The sequence below is a fragment of the Penicillium chrysogenum genome (genome assembly GCF_028827035.1).
Source record: "Penicillium chrysogenum strain IBT 35668 chromosome Unknown utg000002l_segment0_segment0, whole genome shotgun sequence".
NCBI classification, from domain to species: Eukaryota; Fungi; Ascomycota; class Eurotiomycetes; order Eurotiales; family Aspergillaceae; genus Penicillium; species Penicillium chrysogenum.
The window spans coordinates 1,078,189-1,103,416 of record NW_026622750.1 but is presented as its reverse complement, the minus strand read 5'-3'; the positions used below and the strand labels follow the sequence as shown (position 1 = coordinate 1,103,416).

Here is a 25,228-nt window from a genome sequence, read left to right as displayed (position 1 = left end):
TAGTAGGCTATATAACGTCCTACGCTCTAACCCTAAGCTCGGGAATTGATTAGAAAGCATATAGATTAGCTTAGTGTAGAAGTGTTAGTTCTTCCTCCACTACCACCTTAGCCTAGAAAGTAAGCTATAAAGCCTCTAGTGCTAGAAGTGATCCCGGAATCCCCTATTCACTAGTCGATCGAGCGTGACGATAGTGAGGATACTTATAGGCCTATTTCACACACACTAGCTAGATAGGCAGTCTCTCCGTAGGAAGAGAGACAGGTAGTCTCTTAGTAAGAAGAGAGATAGGTAGTTTCTTAGTAGAAAGAGAGATAGGTGTTTTCTTACTAAGAGGAAGAGACACTAATATAGCGAGATCTCACACCGCTAGTAGTAGTTGTTAAATCCCTAACACTATATTTGCTAGGTGCATTCAGAGAGGATATACCGTAGTAGGAGACTCTAAGACCAATTTTACACACTTAGGAAGAGATTTCTTATAAAGCTCTATCTTATAGAGAGGAAGAGCCTTCTTAGTCAATTTCTTAACAATAGGAAGAGATTTCTTAGGAGCCTTTTTTAGCAATAAGAAGAGGAATTTTTATAGCCGCGAGAAGAGATTTCTCGTGATATTTCTACGATCGAGAACGATTAAATCATGATTTAATAGGATTGTCAGCCGTCCGTCGTTACGATTAGTAGCGACGAGACAATTCCGTAGTTCATTCCCCGCCGTTTAAGCCGCACGATACGCTTACCGGAGCGCTACGGCTTCCCCGAGAACCCCCTACGTCCCCCGAGACCGAATCCTCTACCGAAACCGAAGACGAAGATAATACGTGTAAGACCGGACGTTCTATAGGGTAATAATAGTGCTAGCGAGGGATCTAGATAGGCGTAGGATATATAGGATAAGTAGGATATATAGAGAGGAAGGCTAGTAGTGTCGAAGGTTCTTACTAAGTAAAGCACTCCCTTTATTTATAACGGCAAGCCGCTTTATATTAAAGATATCGATATCCTTTAGTTCTATAAGTAAGCTCTAAAGTCTAAATTTATAGATAGATAGTAAGCTACTATAGAGAGTTAGATTAATAATCTCTACGTAAAAGACACTTTCGATATTATTCGAAGACCGCTAGGAATCACTCCGCTTCTAAGCTAATAGGTATATAATCTCAAAGTTATAAAAGATAATAAGGTGTATAGTTTTAAAGTAAGATAGGTAGTATACGGGAACTTCTAGATAAAGAAGGAAGACTCTATTTTCTACGTACCTATCGTCTAAAACACACTTATTAAGATTATTTTCACTATTATTACGTAACGGAATTATAAATAGAAGCAATTTAATATAGTTATAGTATATCTAAATATATTATAAGATAATTAGGAGATAGTCTATATATTTTAACCGCTTAGTTTCGAGTACTATAAGCTAGATATTAGAATTAAAGGCTAGGTTTATTAATTAAAATAAGCTCTATATAGACTTCGGGACTCGGTAGCTCTATAGAATAAAGAGCTAGATACTAGATTAAATAAGATTAATTTTTACGTACTCGATAACGATCCCTATATATATATAAAAGGTTAAGGCGAAATAGTATAGTTTTTACTAGTTTATATAGATAATTTTATTACTACCGCACTAATAGATACGGAAGTGTAGCAGATTTATCACTAGATAAAGGAGTAGTTCGAAATTAAAGATATAGGAGAGCCTTCACGCTTTCTTAGTAGCGCTATTTCTCGGGACTATAGTAAGAAGACTATTATAATATCTTAGAAAGCTTACACCCTAGAAGCGCTCCGTCTTATAGAAATATAGTTATATATACTAACCCCTATCCCGCTATCACTATACCGGAAATAGGAGGATAATAATAACCCGGAGAGCCGTTTATACGATAAAGATTATATATTATATAGATCTCTTATTAGAAGACTAAACTAGCTCACTATAGAGATAAGACCGGATATTAAGTTCGCGGTTATAAAATTATAACACTATTCTATAGCTCCTACTACTAATAATATATAAGCTATCCGATAGGTCTATAGATACCTAAAAGGGATAATAGAGCTTTATATAACGCTCGGAAGAATCTAGGATACGACTTTCTTTATATATATAGACGCCTTATATAGGGACTAGCCTAATACGAAGTCTATAGAGGGGGCTATCTAGTTCTTCGGCGGTGTACTAATTAGGTAGTATTTATAGAAGTAGACAATTATAGCACTATCTTTAATAGTAGCGGAGTAGTGCGCTCTTAATAGACCGGTAAGGGATACCTAATAGCTAATAAAAATCGCTACCGTATTAAACCTACCGAACGTAGTAAAACCTATCGTTATCTTAACGGATAACATTAACACCTAGCTTCTTATAGGAAAGCGCTTATACAAAAACAGTATAAGATAGCTTGATATACGCTAGTTCTTCGTTAAGGACGCAATCTTCAGAGAGAAGATTAATCTACTACGTGTTAATACGATATATAATATAGCGGACGGGTTCACAAAAGCTCTTAACAAGGAAGTATATAACAGATTTGTGCACATACTAGGTCTTTAGTGATCTATATGCAATTTACTAATAGAGAAAGGAGTGTTTTGATACGTAGGAAAGGCAGTAAAGACTACATATTGAAAAAAAAAAAAAAAAAAGAGAGGTTTTTGTATAGAGAGTAGGAATGGGGGTATCTAGGTCAGTCCTAAAGGGGGGTGTTAGGGTGATCACGTGCTTATCACGTGATCCCCCGCTTCCCAGGACTTCCTCATGTGTATGCAGATAGCTTCCCCCTCTCTCTTCTTCTTTTCTCCTCTCCAGAGTCCATTTATCTATTTCTCTGAGTTGCATATTCCACTGCGTAGCTTCTTCCTTCCATCAGGAGTTAACCTATAATTAAAGTTATAGGACCTTTCTAGGGAGCATATCTTTATACTTATCAATGAGTTTAGCATTAGCACGCCGGATATTAATAAGACTTATAAAGAGATAGTAAAAGAGCGCTTATTACTAGTTAGTAAAAGAGATAACCTAGCTTAAGGGAAAAATAAGGTCGGTATGATCTTATTAGACAAACTATAGGAATATATTCTAAACTACGATATTCATACGGGAAAGAGAAAAGCAATTATAAATAAGAGTCCTCGCAAGCGCCGTATAGGACCAACTAGGGAATCTTCGGAAGAGCTCTAAAGTCGCGAATATCTGTCTTCTCTAAGAATATAGGATCCTATCATATATTTTACTTCTACTTTATACTTTAAAGATAAACTTCCGGGCTTTTAGGCTATAATTCTATTATCGCCCTAGTAACGAATAAAGGAAGGATTCGTTTGAGGTTATAATAGAAGCCTATATAGAATAGGAAGATATAGCACGAGCTCCCGATGGCAGGTTCCTATAGGAGTGTAGGCTCCCGTAGAAGTGAAGGCTCCCTTAGGAGTGAAGGCTCCTGTAGGATATAAGTTCCCGTAGGAGTGAGGACTCCCGTAGGAGTGAAGGCTCCCGAAGGATATAGGCTCCCGTAGGAGTGAAGGCTCCCGTAGGAGTGAAGGTTCCTATAGGACTAAAGGCTCCTGTAGGAGTGTAGGCTCCCGTAGAAGTGAAGGCTCCCTTAGGAGTGAAGGCTCCCGTAGGATATAAGTTCCCGTAGGAGTGAAGACTCCCGTAGGAGTGAAGGCTCCTATAGGAGTGAAGGCTCCCGTAGGATATAGGTTCCCGTAGGACTAAAGGCTCCCGTAGGATGTAAGTTCCCGTAGGAGTGAAGGTTCCCGTAGGAGTGAAGACTCCCGTAGGACAGAAGGCTCCTATAGGACTGAAGGCTCCTGTAGGAGTGAAAGCTCCCGTAGGATGTAGGTTCCCGTAGGAGTGAAGGCTCCCGTAGGAGTGAAGGCGCCCGCAGGATGTAGGTTCCTGTAGGACTGAAGGCTCCCGTAGGATATAAGTTCTCGTAGGAGTGAAGGCTCCCGCAGGATATAGGTTCCCGTAGGGGTAAAGTCTCCGATTGCTCGTTCCGGACCCAGTCGACATTAAAGGTAAGTGATTGAAGTGATATGGGGAGAGCGTGAGGCAAGCAGGTGGTGAAACATGCACTAGGAGGTCAGTCCCTTGGCGTTTACCATAGGTTTACTCAAATTTTCCTTTACAGCACCTTTCTTACTACCTACACCTATCGAACATTCAAATCCGTTACAGTAACCCGCATCCCGGTGAAATGAAATGCCCCATGTGATGAAACAGCCGCGAGGTACCTACACGTTTAAGCATCATTACTCTACAACCCACAAGCTGATCGTTATCTAAGGATAGTGAACCCGATAATAGAATGACCTTTGTTATGACTGCTATGTAGAACTAAATAAATTACTTTCTCCAAGCGCTGAATTACAGGACGGCACGGGCGATTGCGAAATCTGCCGTTGACTACCGGGACGCCAAGACCACCCACCAAGACGTGTGAGAAGAGTAGAAAAGACAATTATGTGTGGTCTGACCTTTCTAGTCACCTTTCTGATCTTCTCATACCATCAAATTACTGTTGGCTACGAAAATGTAGATCTGAGCGACAGTCTTGGCAGCGAAAAGGTACAAAATTGAACGAATTTGCGAAGTTGAATACACGAAAATATGACGATGATGTAACTTGCCGTATGCAGAATACAATCGTTGCTTCCTTCAACAGCGGCCCCACAGTTCGTATGTAAATATTACGGAAAGTTACCTTTCTAAGCTCGTAAAGACGATCAGGTGACTTCCACGGCCGTGCGTAAGAAAGGTTGTGCGTGGCAGGACCAGGGCTGTGAGCCACCTTTTATGTCCGCTGTTGACCATCAGCGCTCAGCTACAATCCTAAGCTGCGAAACCAAAGATCAGGACGCGTCCAGACCGACAGCCGAGCACCAAGGCTAACCCAGACTGTCCTACAGCTGAACATATTGGGCGATACATAGGAGGCAGCCATAGCCAGTTCTGTGAATGCCATGTGACCCAGAGCGAATCTGAACTGATACCGTAGCCTTGGTCCTTAGGGATTTGCGAGTGTTGACTGGCCGGGGCTGATTGGAGTTCTGAAGCGGTCACCTCTGCCGAAGTGGTAGGAGCAGGGGTCGGCAAGTCGTGAAGGGCAACAATTCCGATGTCAGTATGAAGAGTAGAGCCGGTTGCGTCGAATGAGAGATTGCGAACAGTAGAGCCGATACTAAGGGTCTGCAGGCAGGCGCCAGTGTGCGCATCCCAGATCTTGATAGTCTTGTCGTACGACCCGGAAGCGACGCGGCTACTGTCGTGAGAGAACACCACCGATCCGACCCGGCCATCATGGCCCTTTAGCGTCTGCAGGCACGCGCCGGTATACGCATCCCAGATCTTGATAGTCTTGTCGTCCGACCCGGACGCGACGCGGCTGCTATCGTGGGAGAACACCACTAAGGTGACCCCTCCAGTATGGTCCTCTAGTGCCTGTAGGTTATCGCCGGTGTGCGTATCCCAGATCTTGATCGTCTTATCGCCCGACCCAGAGGCGATACGGCTACTGTCGTGAGAGAACGCCACTGATATGACGTAGTCATCATGGCCCTTTAGCGTCTGTAGGCCGGCGCCGGTATGCGTGTCCCAGATCTTGATCGTTTTGTCCCATGACCCGGACGCGACGCGGCTGCTATTGTGGGAGAACTCTACTGAGGTGACCTCCCCAGTATGTCCTTCTAGTGTCTGCAGGCAGGCGCCGGTCTGCGCATCCCAGATCTTGATGGTCTTGTCTCCCGACCCGGACGCGATGCGGCTGCTGTCGTGAGAGAACACCACTGATCTGACCCGGTCATCATGGCCCTCTAGTGTCTCTAGGCAGGCGCCGGTGTACGTATCCCAGATCTTAATCGTGTTGTCGTTTGATCCGGATGCGACGCGGCTGCTGTCGTGAGAGAACACTACGGATCTGACGTAGTCATTATGGCCCTTTAGCGTCTGTAGGCCGGCGCCGGTATGCGCATCCCAGATCTTAATCGTGTTGTCATTTGATCCGGATGCGACGCGGCTGCTGTCGTGAGAGAACACTACGGATCTAACGTAGTCATTATGGCCCTTTAGTGTCTGTAGGCAGGCGCCGGTCTGCGCATCCCAGATCTTGATGGTCTTGTCTCCTGACCCGGACGCGACGCGGCGGCCATCGGGGGAGAACACCACTGATCTGACGTAGTCATCATGGCCCTCTATCGTCTGCAGACACGCGCCTGTGTGCGCATCCCAGATCTTAATCGTGTTGTCATTTGATCCGGATGCGACGCGGCTGCTGTCGTGAGAGAAAACCACGGATCTGACCCAGTCATCATGGCCCTCCAGTGTCTGCAGGCAGGCGCCGGTGTGCGCATCCCAGTCATCTCCCATTGCTGGTGCGGTTGCAATATTATTAGGCCACTCATGCTTGAACCACTGCTTGATTATACTCCGCGCTGGGCTGAATACTAGCGCCGAGCCGTACGCCTGGAGGGGGCTGTCCTCGATTGCGCCTCGATGATAACGTATAAATCGGTACGCATCCTGGACCAGCTCCTGCATTCTGGCTGCCCCTGATCGCCCCTGTATTGATATTAGAAAATTTAGAGCATGGAGAGGTGAACTAATACCTCTAGCAAAAGCCTAAGTTTCTGTATTGACATGATTCCATGTGTCACAATTCGAAGAAGACTCAGTGCCTCGAACCAGTAGAGACATCGCCTGCGAAGGAATGTGTCGATGACGCAAGCGTCCTGGAAGTCTTCAGATGATCCGCATTGTTCTAGATGGTCTACCCAGTAAACACACGAGTAGCGTGTGGCTGCGAGCGGATCTGGCTCAGGCGGTTGGGCCTGCTTGATGGCTGTACCTATGGCGCCAAGACTGTATATATCGCGCCGCAATATCTTTTCTAAAATGTGAAGTGACTGCACGAACATACGGCGGTGAGCAGCTGATAGGCCAGACGAGAATATGCTCTGTCCGCCCTTCCCAGTCAGATACTCCTTGGCAGACTGATGCACAAAGTAGATGGTCTCGTCGCGAACCGTGAGGAAAGAACCGCTCCTCTTGACAATCGTCTCTATGTTCTTAGCACTTCTGGCGAACTTGTCTGGGAGTCCGGATACCACCCCCATCTCCAATAGCTGAAGCGGCCGGTACGCCAGTGTGGCGGCTGAGAGGACGAGCTGACAGCACTCTCTGCTTTGTCCCGCCAGTTCGTTGATATGGTCTATCATTCGCGAATACAGATCATCCAATCCTCTTGGGACGTCCTTGACCACTTGGTGGACCTTCCAGCTGTCGACTTGCTCGAGTTCCTTGACGACGAGAGCCACCCAGAGAAACGTTCCTGCGGCTTTCTTCTGAAGGGTCTGCTGAACATATTCCAGCAAGGTATCATCCTCCTGTAGAGGTTCAAGCTCCGCTATTCTGTTCGCAATGTAAGCTCCGATGGCCAGAGACACGGACTCTGCATTTTCCTGTAGTTCCAGGCTCAGTACGGATTGTGAGTCGTCGAGTCTTGTACGCTGCGTAATATGGTTCCGGCTGGAAATAATCCATTTGACGCGCGGCAAGTCTTTCGTCTCCTTGAGAACAAAGTTCAAGAGCTTATCTCGGCCCTCCACGCACTCGTCGAGAGCATCAACCACGATGTATGTCTTGTCAGGGCTACAGTCGCGCAGAATATCCACAAAAATAGTGCACAGTGTACTCCATGCTTCGGCATCCCCGAATCGCGGCTCTCCAGTATCCTTGAATCTCTTCTGCACGTGTGAGAGAAGTAGCGGCTGCTGCTTTACGAGCATGTAGATCAACCCGCGCAGGACAGCATGAGCGTTACTGAGTTTCGGGACGGCGACTTGGCACAAAAAGAAAGACAGGAAGATCGTGGCTTGAGGATCTGCAAGCTTAGTGGTAGGGCAGAGCTCGTCAATTATGCCACAGAGTAGCATCGTCTTGCCTTTACCGGGGTCACTCCTGATCCAAAGGACCTGGCTATCATTGCCGTTACGCCAACGCTGAAACTGAGGGTGGCGGAGAATCCAGTCGTAGGATTCCTTCAAGGCGACGCCTGTTGTCTGATAGATGCCCGTCTTGATTTCGCGTGGGTCAGTCTCTGCTAAGTAGTCGAGGCAGCGATTCGTGCTTTCCCTGTCTTGGGCTTGGGCTGGCATATGTCAGATTTGGGACTGTTGAGGGGAAGGCGTGAATTTAGACGTACCTCCGATGTTCATCATGAAAGTGCTTGGATGATAGTTGTCAGCACAGTTGCTCAAAGTCCTATAATCCTCTCCACCTGGGCTTACGAATTTCCAAATTTCCCTTGGGGCTGGATAAACACTACATCCCCTCCTGCTTCTCGTGCGATATTCATATCTTCAGCGTCCGTGAAGATCAACGGTCCTTCTTTCCGCAGCAATATGAGATTCTCCGTTGCAGAATCGTTCGAGTCGCTTCCGCTAGTGCTATCATGACAGCCATTCTCTGCAAAGTATGGGTGGCTTCTGAAATAGTTAGAACTAGTAGGTGCCTTCTGCTGCCTGGGATATGGTGGGTTCTCTTTCGCATCCGGATGAGTTAGATTCCAATTAGTGAGCCAGTCCTGAACAATCTTCACGGATTGACCGATCTGCTCTTGTCCTCCGGCTTCGTCATCATCAGGTGGCCAAGGCAAGGCTCTGAGCGAGAAGGCATGGACCTCCTCAGCGATGTGATTAATCAATTCTTCCCTGTCAATTTCACCCGGCCCTTTAGGAGGCCATGCGTCGCACAGTGGACATGTAGTGATATCCATAGGGACTGAGCGTTTACTGACCGGCACCAATAGCTCTATCTGGCTCTCCAAAATAGTGTGTTGATGTTCCTCTCTCATGTGCGCGACGAACGCAGCTTTTGTGGGAAGATGTGCATCGCCGCCGCAGGGAAAGCAGACCCAGTACTCGTTGTTTTGGTGTTCGTCAATAAGGTGTGCTTTCCATGCTTCTTTGGACGCGTAGAGAACGTGCTCTTTGTTACAGTTTTCCAGGATACATGTGTATGGACTGACATCATCTGCAATATGTTTTCTAGTCTGTCAGCGAGGAACCTCGAAGCGTTTATGGAAAGAGCTTACTTCCAGCGATTACCTTTGGCTATCATGGTCGGAAAGGTCTGGCAACAACAAGGACATTGAAAAGAAAGTGCCCCAATTTGCGATTGAAACGGTGGTCTGGGATAATGAATTTTTGTTGCAGTAGCAGACACTTGCGTGGGTGCCACTTGTGATGGAGTTGGATTGGGATCTTGAGGAAGAGGATATGACTCGCTGACGGCAGATGCAGTGGTTCCTGTCCTTTCTGATCTGCCAGAAGATCTCTGGACAGGTTGTGGGGAAACGATAGCTTGAGAACTTGATTGTTGAGAGTTCAGTGACTTCTCAGATCCCGAATCAACCGTCTTTGAGACATTGACACCATTTCCCCCAAGTTTGGGAACTGGTCTGACTTGCTGGAGCTCTTCGGCGTGACGTTGCGCATACATAAATCGATGGCGACGCCGGAGATTGCAATTTATAAGGCGCTGTTGTACTCTGCTCGGCTCTGAATTGTTCAATTCAGCTATTGAGATCCCCGGTCGGCGGAGGACAATTGTCTTCAAGTGATCCTCCAATTCCCTATGTTGAGCGGCATTGAAAGAACGATCTGCCTTCTGGAGTCGAGAGCGAGCCCCTGAATGGCGAATAGCGACTGCAATTATGGACAGCTGGCTCAATACCGCTTCTATTGCTCTCCTTGATTCAAGCAGATGAGAATCCGGTTCCGAAACTGGTGGATTATCAAGCTCAGACTCGGATTCGGAGCTTGATTCGTCCGGCCATGGCGAGAATGCCCGTTGCAACGAGTCGCTCGGGGACGAGCTTCGACAATGAGCATCTTCGTCATCACCATTATTGTAACAATTGACAACATCGTTTGCGTCGGTGGCGGGCGTGAGACAGGCATCTGGAAGAGCTGTAGATCATAAAAAACTAGTTAGTCGCAATCAAAAAATAGCTCGTGGCGAATCTAAATCTAACTCAATTCTTCGTAGACTTCCACGCGTGATTTGAGCATCTGCAAAATCTTGGCCACCATGTCACGAACATCCGGCTTGAGGCTGAGCCTCGCATCGAGAGATGCCTTGTGTTGTGCGGATGCGCCGATCCCAGCAGCCCAAAGGTTGAAATCAGCCAGCCTCATCATGGCCCACTCGTCCTTCATGTGCTTGTTGGCCCGAACGCATTCCTCAAGGCTCTCACGGCATGCTGCAGTGATGGAGTAGATGACAGAGTCATTATTCATGATTGCTATATTCACGGGCTGGTCTGACCCGCGCCCAGAAAAACAACACAACTAATGCAAAGATGGCTCAAGATTTCAACCAGGGAAACGCACTCGGCAAGCTAACCGGATCAGACTATTTCTGGCCAATACCCCGCTCTTCCGGTATCAAACATCAAACACCCCTCTTACCCCGCCAAGTCGTAGTTTGATGACCATACCTTGCTATCATACAATACGTACAAAACGTACAAAGCATGTCTGGAGTGAACACCTACCTTCTATCCCCGAAATTCTACTTCAAGCGAGATGGCCCAATCACCCTGGGTAACCTTGTTCTGGACCCATTCCGGCCACATCTCGTTCTGACAGCCTTGGACGCCGTCACCCGCGATACACGTTATCCCAAGGTCGAGACGTTCACAGATTTCGAGCAGAATCTAGCAAGAAGCCAGGGCGCGGGGGTTCTCTTTCAGCCTGGCTTGAGTTTCTCCAGTCTGTCAACACAAAAGTCGGGCTTGCTCGTGAGAAGCACCGGCTCGACGAGTACACTATGACTTCTCTCGAGACCGAATATTTTTTGGAGTTTCCCAGCAAGGAAGAGATCAAGTCGCGTATTGATTCTGAGCACGTTCGCGCGGCCATCAAGGCCAGCGGGCTTTTTGGTACTCGCAACTCCGTATACATGGTGACTGGGAGGAAGCTGGCCAAAGGGTTCTCCGCCTTGCACGCTAGCGGCAAAAAGAATAGCGGCAACGTCGAGGCTGGAGCGTCGGCTCACATGCTAAACGGCAATGTATCGGTCAAAGCTGGGGCAGCTGGACATAAGGAAATGGGGTTGCAGGCCGGATGGAAGGCCAATGAGGAACTTGTGTTTGCATATCAGCTTATCAAGATTGATGTTAAAGGCCTGAGGGGCTCGAAGGTTCTATATGATGAGTTCCGGCATGAATCAGCGTTCTTAAGTCATGAAGGTGAAGTTGGACACGAGGAAGAAGAGGAAGAGAGCTGTGGCGATATTGAGGTGGATGTTGCTGCGGTCACCGCTGATGATCTGGCGAAATTGACAGATGACAACGCGATCCTTAACATTGATCTGGGCGAACCTTCGCAGAAATTATCACTCGTATATACACTGAATTGATAGATGGGAATTTATAAATCGTTACAAGTATTCATCAACCCCTAGCTTATATTCACATTGGCCAAGGTGTCTTCAAACTTCGCCCATCGCTGCTCTTCAGTGAGTTCTCGAAGCTTCAGCAACGAGACACAGCGATGTCGTTCATTATGGAACGAAGGATCCGCAAGAGACTCGAACATTGATAACATCCCCTGCCGAGTCTTCAGCTTCCTGATAATTGCCGAATTCTGACCTTCCTGGCATTTTAGCGACGCATATTCCAACAATACCGCCGCCATTCCAGCTGCAACAGCCGTCGCTATGGATGAGCCCGACTTAGTCTCCAAATAGACGCCCGGATGGATTGACGCCCCTGGGACATCAACTCCAAGCGTGCCATAAATTATGGCCTCTCCAGGTTTCGGCGGGGGATTAAAGTCCGGGAAATAGCCCTTTGCGTTGGCCCCACGCATGGAAATAACGTGTGCAAGTCGTGCTGGAAACATCTCAGGCTCTCTCACACCAGAATTGGCAGCAGCTGCAAAGAAGAGAATCTCTTCATCGCGCGAGAGGAGGCCGTTAAAAATTTCTCTCTTGATCTGCGCTTGGTCTTTCCGATATCCAAAAGACATTGAAATAATATCGACTTGCCATTGCTTCCATGCCCATTCAATCGCCTATGAAAGCTAGTAAGCCGCAGAACCTCGACATTCTGTCTGACAAAGTGTCGACAGGTACTTCACCTTTGCCACAATCTGATCACTTGCTCCCTCGAGTCCGTTTCTATCTTTGGCAACCCGTGCTATGTAGATATCAGCTTCGGGGGCAATATTCATTATCAAGGACACTATATGTGTCCCATGTCCCTCAATGTCGGTAGGATCCGGGGAATCCTCGACCCAGTCCTTCCATGCTTTGAGCCTGGAACGACGAAGAGGCGAATGAAAGAAAGGAACAGTTTCTTCGAAGCCCGTGTCTATCACTGCAATTTTTATCCGAGGAGGTCGACCATGAGATTGCTTAACCAGACGATTGATAACCTTGTCGTTGAAAGAAGCTATATCAGAGAGCCACCTATTGGATTGTTTTAGGTCACTCTTCATAGAGCCATTCCTTGATATAGTCGGCTCCAACTCCTGCGTGGATAGTTGAGGTGTGGGTGGCATTTCAATAGGGCCTAACGCAGACAAATGCGTTATCCATCCATTTGCGCGAACAATTTCCTCCAGGGGAGAGACAACCTTCTCAAATAACACTTTCCGCCGTTCTTTTATAGTCTCAGCGTACTCCTCTGCTCGATCGTCTGCATTTTCGTTCTGCTCGTTCTTCTTTTTGATCCGAGCCATCGTTTTGGGCCTGGGAGATGATGTGAAGTTGTCGGGTTCGAGACAATGTTTGACGGCAGTTCTGTAGTTTGGGAGCGGGAGGCTAGGCCATGGCTTCTTCGAATCGCAATATTTCTTCGCGATTTGCCAGACCATGTTTTTTTTGGCTGTCTCGGAGCCTTCTTGGGTAATATTCTCAAGCGACCTTCCTATTCCGATCTCGACCAACATGATCCCTAAAGCTCGGATCCGAGGAAACTGGTGAATCTCGCCACTCCTAGGGGGGGCTACGATCGCCGAAGTCGGGATCCTTCTCGCCGAAACGTACCGAGAAGTAGGGCTTCCATGCGAAAATGCCATTCTTAGCCTCCCTCTCTCTGTCTTCTTGAATGATGCCCGGAATAAAGTGGATAGTATCGCTATTCCACCGCGTGTTCATCCAGTCTGATTCATAAAACTGCCAAACAGACTGGGCTAAGATATACGCAAGGACACCCTTCATATCAATTGATAGACTGAATCGATTGAGGAGTTGAGAGAGGGTGATGCCAGGCTCTTTTTCGACGATCTGTTCAAGTTGGCGTGGGTCGTTTTTAAAAAGTCTGCCACCCTGGATTGTCAGACATAGTCGTGAATTCTCATTCAGACTTATCAGATCGCAGAATTCCCCCTCTTTTACTCTTTCTAGAGCTCTTTGAGTTGATTCCCGCGGCTCCCGATCGGGGAATGATACCTTTTTCTCTCTTCAGTCGATTGGTCAGTTTAAATGTGGCATGGATAACTTTGCTAACGTCCGGCAAGATAGACACGTACCGAGGTACTAGTACTTGCACGTCTTGCCACAAACACTGCCCAGTACAACTCCAATCTGATGCTTCCTTGTCCGAATCACTGATTAAGGAGAACAGCATTTCAAATTCAGCGTGGTCCTCAGGTTCATAAGACGGCGCCACTTTCAACAAAAGCCGGGAGATTTGCCTATGTTTCAACGTATCTCCCGTTTGATCATAGCACTGGCACTTGGCGTGCTTGCTTAAAACCTTGTGAACTAGCATTTTCACCTTGGTCGAATACTCATCGGATGTAGCCTTCGGGCCGCCCGCAATATCCGCGAAAACAGGTCGCCGGACACCGTAACGGTTGGAGAACTTGCGAAAATGCTTGATGGCTTCTGTCCCTATAGTGCCGTGCATAGTGTTAAATTCCAAGCCGTATCGAATCTTCTGTTCTGTCTGGACATAGAGTGAAGAGCCCTTGTCCTCTGTCGCAATATCCCTCATGCATGAATAATTATGCCCACTTGATGTTCTCTCCGGACGCTAGCATCGCAGTTAGAGTGGACTCGCATAATGGTGAGAGTGGCCTCCGTAAATTATCGCACAATTGTGCGACGGTAGAAATGGTAGCTGAACTTGTACTGTTATAGCTTCCAAGTCTGCTTTTCTAAAGGGAAGGAAAAATCTCACAGTTACAGAACAGACTCGTTCGACGTCTGCCAAGAGCTTCAACAATATTCCTTGTACATTATCCTCGATTCCCGACGTCAGCGCATCGAGGGAGCGACAAATGATGAAAAGCTGGGCACCGAGTTCGCCACAGGACTGAATCTTCTTCTCCTGTCCAAGCGCTACAGCGATCGTCGACACGCGGAAGATCGCCGTTTCCGCTATCTCAAGCAGGTCGGTGTCATCCATCCAGAATGGTCTCTCAGATTGTGAGAATCTGATCGATTGGTCGAGAGAAGATTATTTATCTACACACTGCCCGTGAAGGTGGGGTTCCTCGTACATCTTAAGATCTGAACACATGAGTCTGAAAGTGTCACATGATGTGATCACGTAAGCAGGTGTATTCTTGTCAACCAATGGTGTGTTACCTGCATTCCAGTGATATGCAATGCCCCATGTGATGATACGCCTGCCAGTGTCTGTGATCCGAAAAATGAAGAATAGATGATCAAGGCGAGCGATCGTAGAAACTTGACTGGAAGAGGATAGCTTACTCCGGACGCGTCCTGATCTTTAGATTCGCAGCTGAGGATTACAACTGAGCGCTTACGATCAACAATCAAGATAAGTGGGCTTTCGCAATATCACCCCGGCTTAGCAATATCAACCCGGCCTAGTCTTGCCACGCACAATGTTTTTTAATGGAAGGGTGTAGTGGTCACCTGATCATCGGTCCACGATTAGGAAGGTAACAATTCGTAATATTGCAGACGGGGCTGTGGGGCTGCTGTCATGTTCTATCATGTTAAGCGATAGTCGTAATGCTCATATACCAAGTTACACCCCCGTTATTTTTCCGTGTATTCCCCTAAACAAATTTGATCATTTTTGTACCTCTCCGCTACCAAGAATTTCGCTAAGATCAACATTTTCGTAGCGCACATCATTTTCATAAGATAGAAAATGACGATCACGATCGGAAAGGTCAGATCATACAATCTTGTCTTTCCTACCTATCTCTGACGTCTTGGTAGGAGATCTTAGCGTCAAAGTAGTCGACAGCAGATTTTGTAGTCCTACATAACATCCTGTAATTCAGCACCTAACCAAATCATTTCCTTTATTTCAAGAAAGCCATAATACAAGAAGTCAAACAACTGTTGCTTCCACTATTTCCAGACAGCACTCTACATATGCATCAGGAGTGGTGTTACTCGAATGTGCAGGTACCTGGTGGGCGTTTCATCACACAGGGCATTTCATGTCACCGGGATGGGGGTTAGTGACCGGTATCGCCTTCCATGTCGGGAACAGAGAGATCATCTTTCAAACCCTAATCACATGACACACTAACCTATATGTAGATAGCGCGTAAATAAGACGTTTTGTACATAACAAGGTAATAAATACTAGGAACTTAAAATATTAATATGAAAGATACAAGAGTCTAGAACTAGACACTTGGGACTGGAAGGTTCGATGCAAACCTAGCAAACGTCGAGGTCTTCAAGTAGGCAATCTGTCAACAAGTTCCTTCTCTACCGCCAAAAATGATTGGGTGTGAGAATATCATGCCTCGGCCTCACCGATTAACCCCGCCGCCCCTCTCGTGAATTATGGCATTATCCTGAGCTCCATAACAATTTATTTTACCCCATTTTTATCATGAACCCACGATAGAATAATTTATCACAAATCCACCATTCTATATTCTATCATGGCAGCTAGGGCCTCCCTATCCCATAACGATTACACGGTCGGATGGATATACGCTTTACCCCTGGAGATAGCAGCCGCAAAGCTAATACTAGACGCAATACACCCGAATCTACCTCGCCTAGCGACAGATCAAAACACGTATATTCTTAGAAATATCGATGAACACAATATTATTATTACCTATTTACCAAGTGGCGTATATAGCACGGTATCAGTAGCAACGGTAGCGATACAGTTACTCTCTAGTTTCCACTCTATCCGATTTAGCCTTATAGTCGGTATCGGTAGAGGTATACCAAGTAGCAATATAGACATTCGTCTAGGCGATATTATAGTAAGCTAGCTAGCAGACACATCAGGAGGCGTGATCTAATACGATCTAGGTAAAGCGTTAAGCGGCGGTCAATTCCAGCGGACGGGGATACTTAACCGGCCACCTAAGGTCCTACTAACTACCCTCGCTACACTCTAAGCCCACCACTTCACTAAAGATAGTAGAGTTCTTAAATTTATTTCTAAGGTTCGAGCGAAAATAACGCCGCGGATAGCTATAAACTTTATACGACTAACCAAAGAGGACCCCTTATTCTAAATAAAATATAACCACGGAGCATCTAATACATATATCGGTTATAATCGGTCCGAATTAAACCCACGGCTTCTACAGGGCTATAAAGAACTAGTGATCCACTATAGCCTGATTATATCTATAAATCAGGTAGTGAAAGATGGTAGACTACAAGATTAGCTAGCTCGAGACCTAGGGGTCCTCTATATAGAAATAGAAGCTATAGGGCTTATAAATAACTTTCCATATCTAGTTATTCGAGGTATTTATAACTATACCGACTCCTATAAGAATAAGGAATAGTAAGGATATACGGCAGCGGTGGCAGCAGCCTATACTAAAGAACTTATATTAGTGGTTCCGATCGATCAGATTAGAATAACTCCAGTAGCACGAGATAATCTAGCTAGTTCTAGTAAGAGATTCTAAGTTCTAATGTTTATTACCCCTTACCTAGTTTATAGAACTAAATAAAGTTTTCTATACGTAGTTAACCGCTTTAATATCCCTCTAGACCTTACCGTAGTGCCTATAATTATAAATTTCGTAGGATAGTAATACGAGCTAGACAATCTCTGGTAGTATTTATAGCCGACTAATCCGCTATCACAGAAAGTTACAATTCTCTATAGGCTTAGCGGAATAGGAAAGACGTAACTAGCGGTTCGCTTCGCGCGAGATTATAGAGATGATTTTAAGGCAATCTTTTAGCTAAGTGGTAAGGACCGGGATACGCTATTACAATCGTTAAGCTTTGCCCTAAACCGATTACTAGGACAGAGTTGGGATAGCGTGGCGAACAATAACGGAGAAGTAGAGTAACGAGCCAGGCATATATTATAGTGGCTAGCATTAGATAGTAACTCGCGCTAGCTAATTATCTTTAACAATATCGATCGATACCACCCCTTCGATAGCTCTATTAGTAATAGATATGATATTACAGAATTTTTCCCTAAAGCAGACCATAGCTCTATCCTTATCACTTCTCGACTTCAAGGCCTAACTAAGCTAGGGGAGCCTTTCCTAGTTCAAAGACTTAACTCTTATAGCTTAATTTAACTACTCCTATAAAGCAGTGGTCTATCATTCAGAAACACCACTAGCAAACTTAATAGCAATCTAGGTACTATAGCACTTAATAAATAGATATTACTAATATACTAATATATATAGATATCCTTACTCTTACCAATCGTCTATATAGACTACCTTTAGCTATTATTATCGCCGGGGCGTTTATACATGAAATTAGAACTAGTATCACTAAGTACTTACAGCACTATCAAGAATCTTAGTCTAAGCTATAGCTATAATCGAATCCTAGACGTTAGTACTAGTAAGGCAATATACTATAAACATAGATAATCTCATATCTTAAGATCTAGAAGCGTAACCTAAGCGTAGTAGACCTTCTATTACTACTTACTCGTTTTAATAATCGTGATATCTAGTACGAGTTAGTGGAGAGTAGCTATCATAGCTCAAACGTTCCGGACTAGCTCAAAAAGGCTATATTAAGCGGACTAGCGTTCAAAATTGGTATAAAGTCTCTTATCGGATTCTCTCTTCTTAAGAGTAAGTAATAAAAAGGAAGCTATACGATACATCTAGTGGTATAGGATTAGTGCCTTCATATTACTAATATAAACGAAAATATGAATTAGATACAGCTTAATAAGCTAGTACTAATATCTATTAGATACTCTATGCCGAGTGTAAGTAATAGGGACTATTTAGAGCTTTAGCGACGACTTCTTCCACACGCCAATTATATACGTTATTAAGATTAGTCAGGTAACAATATTATATTATAGGGAGCATTCTATGGTCTAGAGAATCTTTACTATGACCAGGGCAAGCTAAAGGAGGCAGAGGAGATATACCAGCGAGTAGTAGTAGGTAAGGAGAAGGCCCTTAGCCCGGATCATACGTCTACTCTCGCTACAATCAGTAACCTTAGGCCTGTCTACAAGGCTTAGGGTAAGTTAAAAGAGGCAGGGGAGATACACCAGCGAGCACTAGTAGGCTATAAGAAGGTTCTAGGTCCAGATCATATATCTACTCTCGCTATAGTCAACAACCTTAGTCCTATCTATCAGGCTTAGGGTAAGTTAAAGGAGGTAGAGGAGATGTACTAGCGAGCACTAGCTGGCTATAAGAAGGCCCTAGGTCCAGATTATACGTCTACTCTTAGTACAGTCGGTAACCTCGGGAACTTCAACTATAATCAGAGCAACCTAAAGGAGGCAGAGGAGATGTACTAGCGAGCACTAGTAGGCTATAAGAAGGCCCTAGGTCTAGATCACATGTCTACTCTCACCGTAGTCAACAACCTTGGTCTTCTCTACTCGGCTCAGGGCAAGCTGAAGGAGGCAGAGGAGATATACCAGCGAGCACTGGCTGGCTATAAGAAGGCCCTAGGTCCGCACCATGAAACGCACGCACCTACTCTCAATACAGTTGTTGGGGTAGTCACGTGCTTATCACGTGATTCCCCGCTTCCCAGGACTTCCTCATGTGTATGCAGATAGCTTCCCCCTCTCTCTTCTTCTTTTCTCCTCTCCAGAGTCCATTTATCTATTTCTCTGAGTTGCATATTCCACCTACGTAGCTTCTTCCTTCCATCAGGTTATGAAGCCCTTTGCTCGAGGACTCCGAGCATCATCAAAATCATCAATTTTCATCAATTTTAACTAAGCGAATCAGAATTTTCATTGTGGGTCGCGCTTCGGCCCGTCCCGCACCCCACCAAGGATCATCGAATCCATCATTAAGGTAGTGAAGGTCATCGATATCATCACAGGCCGCATTTCTTTATCAGAGATTTCTTATCAAGAGAGCTCTACATTCACAAACAGAGATTTTTCTATCGTGAAAACTCTACATTTCTCAGCGAGAGTCAGCGAAGACGCGTCTCTCTGCTTCTGACCGGAGATCTTTTATCGAGAAGACTCTGCATTTCTTAGCTAGTCAATATGACTAATTCCGAGGATAATAACGCCGGTGAGGGCTTATCACGCTCTCTCCCCGCACCTCGCTCCTAACCTTCTTCCTCTACCGGCGCGGCGAAACGACCGATTCGGACCTAAGGTATAAACCTCCTAGAGGAGAAGGAAATCAAATTAAATAAAGGTATCAAGTTGTTACTAGATAGTAGCAATCTTACTAGATAGAAACGCTAGATCGAGAACGGACTTAGTATAGTCCGTATCGATAAAGTGGCCAATTATAAACTACCCCGACTATAGGAGATAGACCCCGAGTACGATATTTAGGAATACTAGTCAAAAATTGCCTATAGATAGATTAAGAGTCTACTAGATTAAGAAATTATCACTATTCTTAAAGGAGGAGTGGAAGCCTTTCCACGTTATATAGATATTATAATACGCGAAGTGGAGACTCTCGTTCGTGGTATAGAAATCATAGATAATATCAGACGTGAAGTTATCAAGTTTTATAAGATCCGGAGATTAGATTTCTCTAGCGCTAATGCCTATATTATAGCGTATTAGATATAGTATAACTAACTAGGCCTATATAAGGTAGAGCCGCACCCTTTCGGTATAATATTTATTATACTTTATAATCTCGAAAGAGAACTAGATTCGGTAAAGTTCACCTACTAGATAATAAAGGATATAATTCTAGAGAGCGTTATAAAGGACGACTTTAATAGCTTATATAAAAAGCTAATTATAGAAGCTTATAATATACCTACTTTATTAAGTACCTCTACTATAGTAAACGTAGCGCGGAAGATAGAGAACTAGCGCGGCGGCGGTAGATAGGGACGCGGTTATAGCGGAAAAAGGCCGTAGCGGCGGATATAATACTTCGTCAGACACTAGGATAGATATAAAGATAGAGGGAGAGTCTTTCTTTAAAAACGGTCTAGTAAAAGGGAAGACTATCGACTAGTAGGCGGAATAATAGAGAAACTAATAACTGTAGTACGTTAATAGCTATAAGTGTCCTTACTATAGTATCGAAGGTTATCTAGTAAAGATATACTACTACCTTATAGAAGATCTTATTTTCGAAGGGTGGAAACCGGTAAAGAATGTCTAGTGTTATAGTATTATAAAGCGGTTAGTAAATAAGAAGAATAAAGGTAAAGCTAGTATAGCTCGCGTAAACTCCGCACGCTCTATAGATAAGATATAGATACTAGATAGTAGGGCTTCTAAAACTATTATTAGTTACCGTGAAGACTTTTACGAATACACTAAGTATAAAGCTAGAGAAACGCTATATAGCTATACTAATACTAATAGTAATATACAATTCGTAATAGTATATAGTAAGGCCCTAGTCTAGATTAAGACTTCGACTAGAAAAGTGAGAACAATCCTTATCTCTACCTACTATAACCTATTAACTAAAGATAGACTACTATCTACGAATGCACTAGAAGCAGATTATAGGATTTATTATAACCCGATTATATTAAAGCTTATACGTGCGAATCGGGAGGAGGTCGGCCTAGTAAAGAAGGTTAGCGGACTTCTATAGATTAACGGCCCGCTTTTTTATAGCATAAAGAGCGAAGCCGAAGATATAAAGAGAGAGAATATAAAAATAGAGATTTTAACTAAGGTCTAAAAGACGTATTTTTATAAACCTAATTCTAGCTCTAAGTCTAACGATAAAGACGAAGACCTTAATAGAGTTAGTAAGGTAGTCTCTATATACGAAATATATAGACGTCTAGGATATATCGGTAAATATATATTAAAGCTTCTTTAGCGGATACTATTCTTCTTAATAAGGATAACTAGGTTAAGCTTTACGACTTTAATTATAAAGCATATTAGCTCGGGAAAGCGAAGAAACGGATCTCGAGAGATAAATAACGATATATTAAAAAGCCTAGTATGAAATTTTATACTAATACCTAGACTATAAATCCCTCTAGACCCGGTAGTGAGAAATATTAGGTTCCTATTATAGACGACTATACCCGATATACCGAGGGCCCCTATTTTCGCACTAAAGATAAGATTACGGAATATATAATTAAATTCTATAAACGGTAGAAGCTTCTCCGCGGTAGATACCTAGCTATCTAGCGTATTAACGGAGGAAGCGAATTCTATAAATTCTAGATATAGGGGGAGAGTGAGGGAATGATTTTTAAACTCACACCCGCGTATATACCTAAACCTAATAGTATAGCGGAGTGTATAGGAGGCTATATCAATTAAATATAGAGGACGATAAATATAGATACTAAGCTTCTAGACTCTCTCTAGCCTTTTCGTATAAATACCGCTATTTACATTTATAACCGCCTAGTAAACCCTAAAACCGGTAAGACCCTAATTATTACCTAGTAGTAAGACCTCGGTATAGGGGAAACGAAGGTTAATCTAAAGCACCTCCGTATATAGGGAGCAATTATTTTTGTCTATATCCCGAGAGAGACTCGTATTTAGTTAGAGAAGTTAGGAGCACGAGCATTCCGGGGATATCTAATTAGTTATAAAGGAGAAAACGGCCATATCTTTAAGGTATAGAATCCTATCACGAAGGAAATCGTACGCTCCCGGGACGTCACTTTCCTAGATAAGCTAGATAAGGGTCCGGATAACGACTAGAAGGGGGGTCTAGCACCGGCTAGAAAGCTAGCACTAAAAGACCCTAATTCGGATAATAACGACACCGGAGCACTTTACAAAGAAGGAGGACTAGTATCAACCTAGATTAAAAAGGGTAAATAGCTATTTAAAAGACCTAGGATTTAACTAAGGCTAGTTCCGTAGGTTATTATTACTAATAGGAAGCCAGAACCTACAATTTAAGGTCTAACAAAACTAATAATTTAGCAAAAGCAACCCTTAGTAGGACCGAACACACTAGGAAAAGCATAGACTATACCACTAACACCTAAAGTGTCAACTAGGATTTAGGAAGTCGAGGATATATCTCCAATTCGACAGTCTATTTTCTAAAAGCTAGTAAAGAGATAGCCGATATAATAGGCTAAATAGTAGGCTACACCGCACAATATATAATAGGCTATATAACGTCCTACGCTCTAACCCTAAGCTTAGGAATTGATTAGAAAGCATATAGATTAGCTTAGTGTAGAAGTGTTAGTTCTTCCTCTACTACTACCTTAGCCTAGAAAGTAAGCTACAAAGCCTCTAGTGCTAGAAGTGATCCTAGAATCCCCCACTATTCACTAGTCGATCGAGCGTGACGATAGTAAGGAAATTTATAAGACCTTTATACACAAACTAGCTAAATAGGCAGTTTCTTAGTAAGAAGAGAGACAGGTAGTTTCTTAGTAGGAAGAGAGATAGGTATTTTCTTACTAAGAGGAAGAGACACTAATTCAGCGAGATCTCGCACCGCTAGTAGTAGTTATTAAATCACTAACACTACATTTACTAGGTGCATTTAGAGAGGATACACCGTAGTAGGAGACTCTAAGACCAATTTTACACACTTAGTAAGAGATTTCTTATAAAGCTCTCTCTTATAGAGAGGAAGAGCCTTCTTAGTCCACTTTTTATTAATAATAGGAAGAGATTTCTTAGAAGCCTTTTTAATAACTAGAAAAGGAGTTTTTATAGCTACGAGAAGAGATTTCTCGTAATATTTCTACGATTAAGACCGATTAAATCATAATTTATTAGGATTGTTAGCCGTCTATCGTCACAATTAGTAGCGATAAGACAATTCTACTACTATAGTTTATTCCCCGCCGTTTAAGCCGCACGAGACGCTTACCGGAGCGCTATAGCTTCCCCGAGAACCCCCTACGTCCCCTAAGACCGAACCCTCTACCGAAATCGAAGACGAAGATAATACGTATAAGACCGGACGTTCCGTAGGGTAATAATAGTACTAGCGAGGGATCTAGATAGGATACGTAGGATAAGTAGGATATATAGAGAGGAAGGCTAGCGGTGTCGAAGGTTCTTACTAAGTAAAGCACTCCCTTTATTTATAACGGTAAGCCGCTTTATATTAAAGACGTCGATATCCCTTAGTCCTATAAGTAAGCTCTAAAGTCTAAATTTACGGATAGATAGTAAGCTACTATAGAGAGTCAGATTAATAATCTCTATATAAAAGACACTTTCGATATTATTTAAAGACCGCTAGGAATCACTCCGCTTCTAAGCTAATAGGTATATAATCTTAAAGTCACTAAAGATAATAAGGTATATAGTTTTAAAGTAAGATAGGTAGTGTATAGGAACTTCTAGATAAAGAAAAAAGACTCTATTTTCTACGCACCCATCATCTAAAACACACTTATTAAGATTATTTTCACTATTATTATATAACGGAATTATAAATAGAAGTAATTCGATATAGTTATAGTATATCTAAATATATTATAAGATAATTAGGAAATAGTCTATATATTTTAACCCCTTAGTTTCGAGTACTATAAGCCGGATATTAGAATTAAAGGCTAGGTCTATTAATTAAAATAAGCTCTATACGGACTTCGTGATTTAGTAGCTCTATAGAATAAAGAGCTAGATACTAGATTAAATAAGATTGATTTTTACGCACTCGATAACGATCCCTATATCTATATAAAAGGTTAAGGCGAAATAGTATAGTTTTTACTAGTTTATATAGATCATTTTATTACTACCGCACTAATAGATACGGAAGTGTAGTGGATTTATCACTAGATAAAGGAGTAGTTCGAAATTAAAGATATAGGAGAGCCTTTACACTTTCTTAGTAGCGCTATTTCTTAGGACTATAGTAAGAAGACTATAATAATATCTTAGAAAGCTTATACCCTAGAAGCGCTACGTCTTATAGAAATATAGTTATATACACTAACCCCTATCCCGCTATCACTATACCGGAAATAGGAGGATAATAATAACCTAGAGAGCCGTTTATACGATAAAGATTATATATTATATAGATCTCTTATTAGAAGACTAAACTAGCTCACTATAGAGATAAGACCGGATATTAAGTTTATAGTTATAAAATTATAATACCGTTCTATAGCTCCTACCACTAATAATATATAAGCTATCCGATAGGTCTATAGATACCTAAAAGGGACAATAGAGCTTTATATAACGCTCGGAAGAATCTAGGATACGACTTTCTTTATATATATAAACGCCTTATATAGGGACTAGCCTAATACGAAGTCTATAGAGGGGGCTATCTAGTTCTTCGGCGGTACACTAATTAGGTAGTATTTAAGGAAGTAGACAATTATAGCACTATCTTCGATAGTAGCGGAGTGGTACGCTCTTAATAGACCGGTAAGGGATACCTAATAGCTAATAAAAATCGCTACCGTATTAAACCTACTAGATATAGCAAAACCTATCGTTATCTTAACGGATAACATTAACACCTAGCTTCTTATAGGAAAGCGCTTATACAAAAATAGTATAAGATAGCTTGATATACGCTAGTTCTTCGTTAAGGACGTAATCTTTAGAGAGAAGATTAATCTACTACGTGTTAATACGATATATAATATAGCGGACGGGTTTACTAAAGCTCTCGATAAGGAGGGACATAACAGATTCGTGCACATATTAGGTCTTTAGTGATCTACATATAATTTGCCAATAGAGAAAGGAGTGTTATGATACGTAGGAAAGGCAGTAAAGACTGCATGTTAAAAAAAAAAAAAAGAGAGGTTTTTGTATAGAGAGCAGGAATAGGGGTATCTAGGTCAGTCCTAAAGGGGGGTGTTGGGGTAGTCACGTGCTTATCACGTGATTCCCCGCTTCCCAGGACTTCC

At 43.4% G+C, this 25,228-nt stretch overlaps 8 protein-coding genes across 8 annotated transcripts; 4 read left to right on the top strand and 4 right to left on the bottom strand.

Annotated features, from left to right (window-relative positions):
• Positions 1 to 3,433: 3,433 nt before the first annotated feature.
• On the bottom strand, positions 3,434 to 4,027 carry N7489_003993 (uncharacterized protein; the record flags this gene model as incomplete). Its single annotated transcript, XM_056709745.1, has 1 exon — positions 3,434 to 4,027. One exon carries the CDS (start codon positions 4,025 to 4,027, stop codon positions 3,434 to 3,436), a length of 594 nt encoding a protein of 197 aa, XP_056568166.1.
• An 819-nt stretch (positions 4,028 to 4,846) lies between these two features.
• On the bottom strand, positions 4,847 to 8,226 carry N7489_003992 (Vegetative incompatibility protein HET-E-1; the record flags this gene model as incomplete). The annotated part of the gene is made up of 3 exons (XM_056709744.1): positions 4,847 to 6,571; positions 6,619 to 8,159; positions 8,214 to 8,226. 3 exons carry the CDS (start codon positions 8,224 to 8,226, stop codon positions 4,847 to 4,849), a joined length of 3,279 nt encoding a protein of 1,092 aa, XP_056568165.1.
• Positions 8,227 to 8,294: 68 nt separating this feature from the next.
• Positions 8,295 to 10,311, bottom strand: N7489_003991 (uncharacterized protein; the record flags this gene model as incomplete). The annotated part of the gene is made up of 3 exons (XM_056709743.1): positions 8,295 to 9,062; positions 9,236 to 9,981; positions 10,047 to 10,311. The coding sequence occupies 3 exons, from the start codon at positions 10,309 to 10,311 to the stop codon at positions 8,295 to 8,297; spliced, it is 1,779 nt and encodes a 592-aa protein (XP_056568164.1).
• Positions 10,312 to 10,843: 532 nt separating this feature from the next.
• N7489_003990 (uncharacterized protein) lies at positions 10,844 to 11,434 on the top strand (the record flags this gene model as incomplete). The annotated part of the gene is made up of 1 exon (XM_056709742.1): positions 10,844 to 11,434. The coding sequence occupies one exon, from the start codon at positions 10,844 to 10,846 to the stop codon at positions 11,432 to 11,434; it is 591 nt and encodes a 196-aa protein (XP_056568163.1).
• A 41-nt stretch (positions 11,435 to 11,475) lies between these two features.
• Positions 11,476 to 14,432, bottom strand: N7489_003989 (S8 family peptidase; the record flags this gene model as incomplete). The annotated part of the gene is made up of 5 exons (XM_056709741.1): positions 11,476 to 12,090; positions 12,157 to 12,974; positions 13,030 to 13,340; positions 13,552 to 14,057; positions 14,220 to 14,432. The coding sequence occupies 5 exons, from the start codon at positions 14,430 to 14,432 to the stop codon at positions 11,476 to 11,478; spliced, it is 2,463 nt and encodes an 820-aa protein (XP_056568162.1).
• A 1,471-nt stretch (positions 14,433 to 15,903) lies between these two features.
• N7489_003988 (uncharacterized protein) lies at positions 15,904 to 16,377 on the top strand (the record flags this gene model as incomplete). The annotated part of the gene is made up of 2 exons (XM_056709740.1): positions 15,904 to 16,195; positions 16,289 to 16,377. The coding sequence occupies 2 exons, from the start codon at positions 15,904 to 15,906 to the stop codon at positions 16,375 to 16,377; spliced, it is 381 nt and encodes a 126-aa protein (XP_056568161.1).
• Positions 16,378 to 16,908: 531 nt separating this feature from the next.
• On the top strand, positions 16,909 to 17,927 carry N7489_003987 (uncharacterized protein; the record flags this gene model as incomplete). Its single annotated transcript, XM_056709739.1, has 5 exons — positions 16,909 to 16,929; positions 17,185 to 17,286; positions 17,347 to 17,502; positions 17,692 to 17,802; positions 17,862 to 17,927. The coding sequence occupies 5 exons, from the start codon at positions 16,909 to 16,911 to the stop codon at positions 17,925 to 17,927; spliced, it is 456 nt and encodes a 151-aa protein (XP_056568160.1).
• A 255-nt stretch (positions 17,928 to 18,182) lies between these two features.
• On the top strand, positions 18,183 to 18,455 carry N7489_003986 (tetratricopeptide repeat protein; the record flags this gene model as incomplete). The annotated part of the gene is made up of 2 exons (XM_056709738.1): positions 18,183 to 18,191; positions 18,291 to 18,455. The coding sequence occupies 2 exons, from the start codon at positions 18,183 to 18,185 to the stop codon at positions 18,453 to 18,455; spliced, it is 174 nt and encodes a 57-aa protein (XP_056568159.1).
• Positions 18,456 to 25,228: the final 6,773 nt, after the last annotated feature.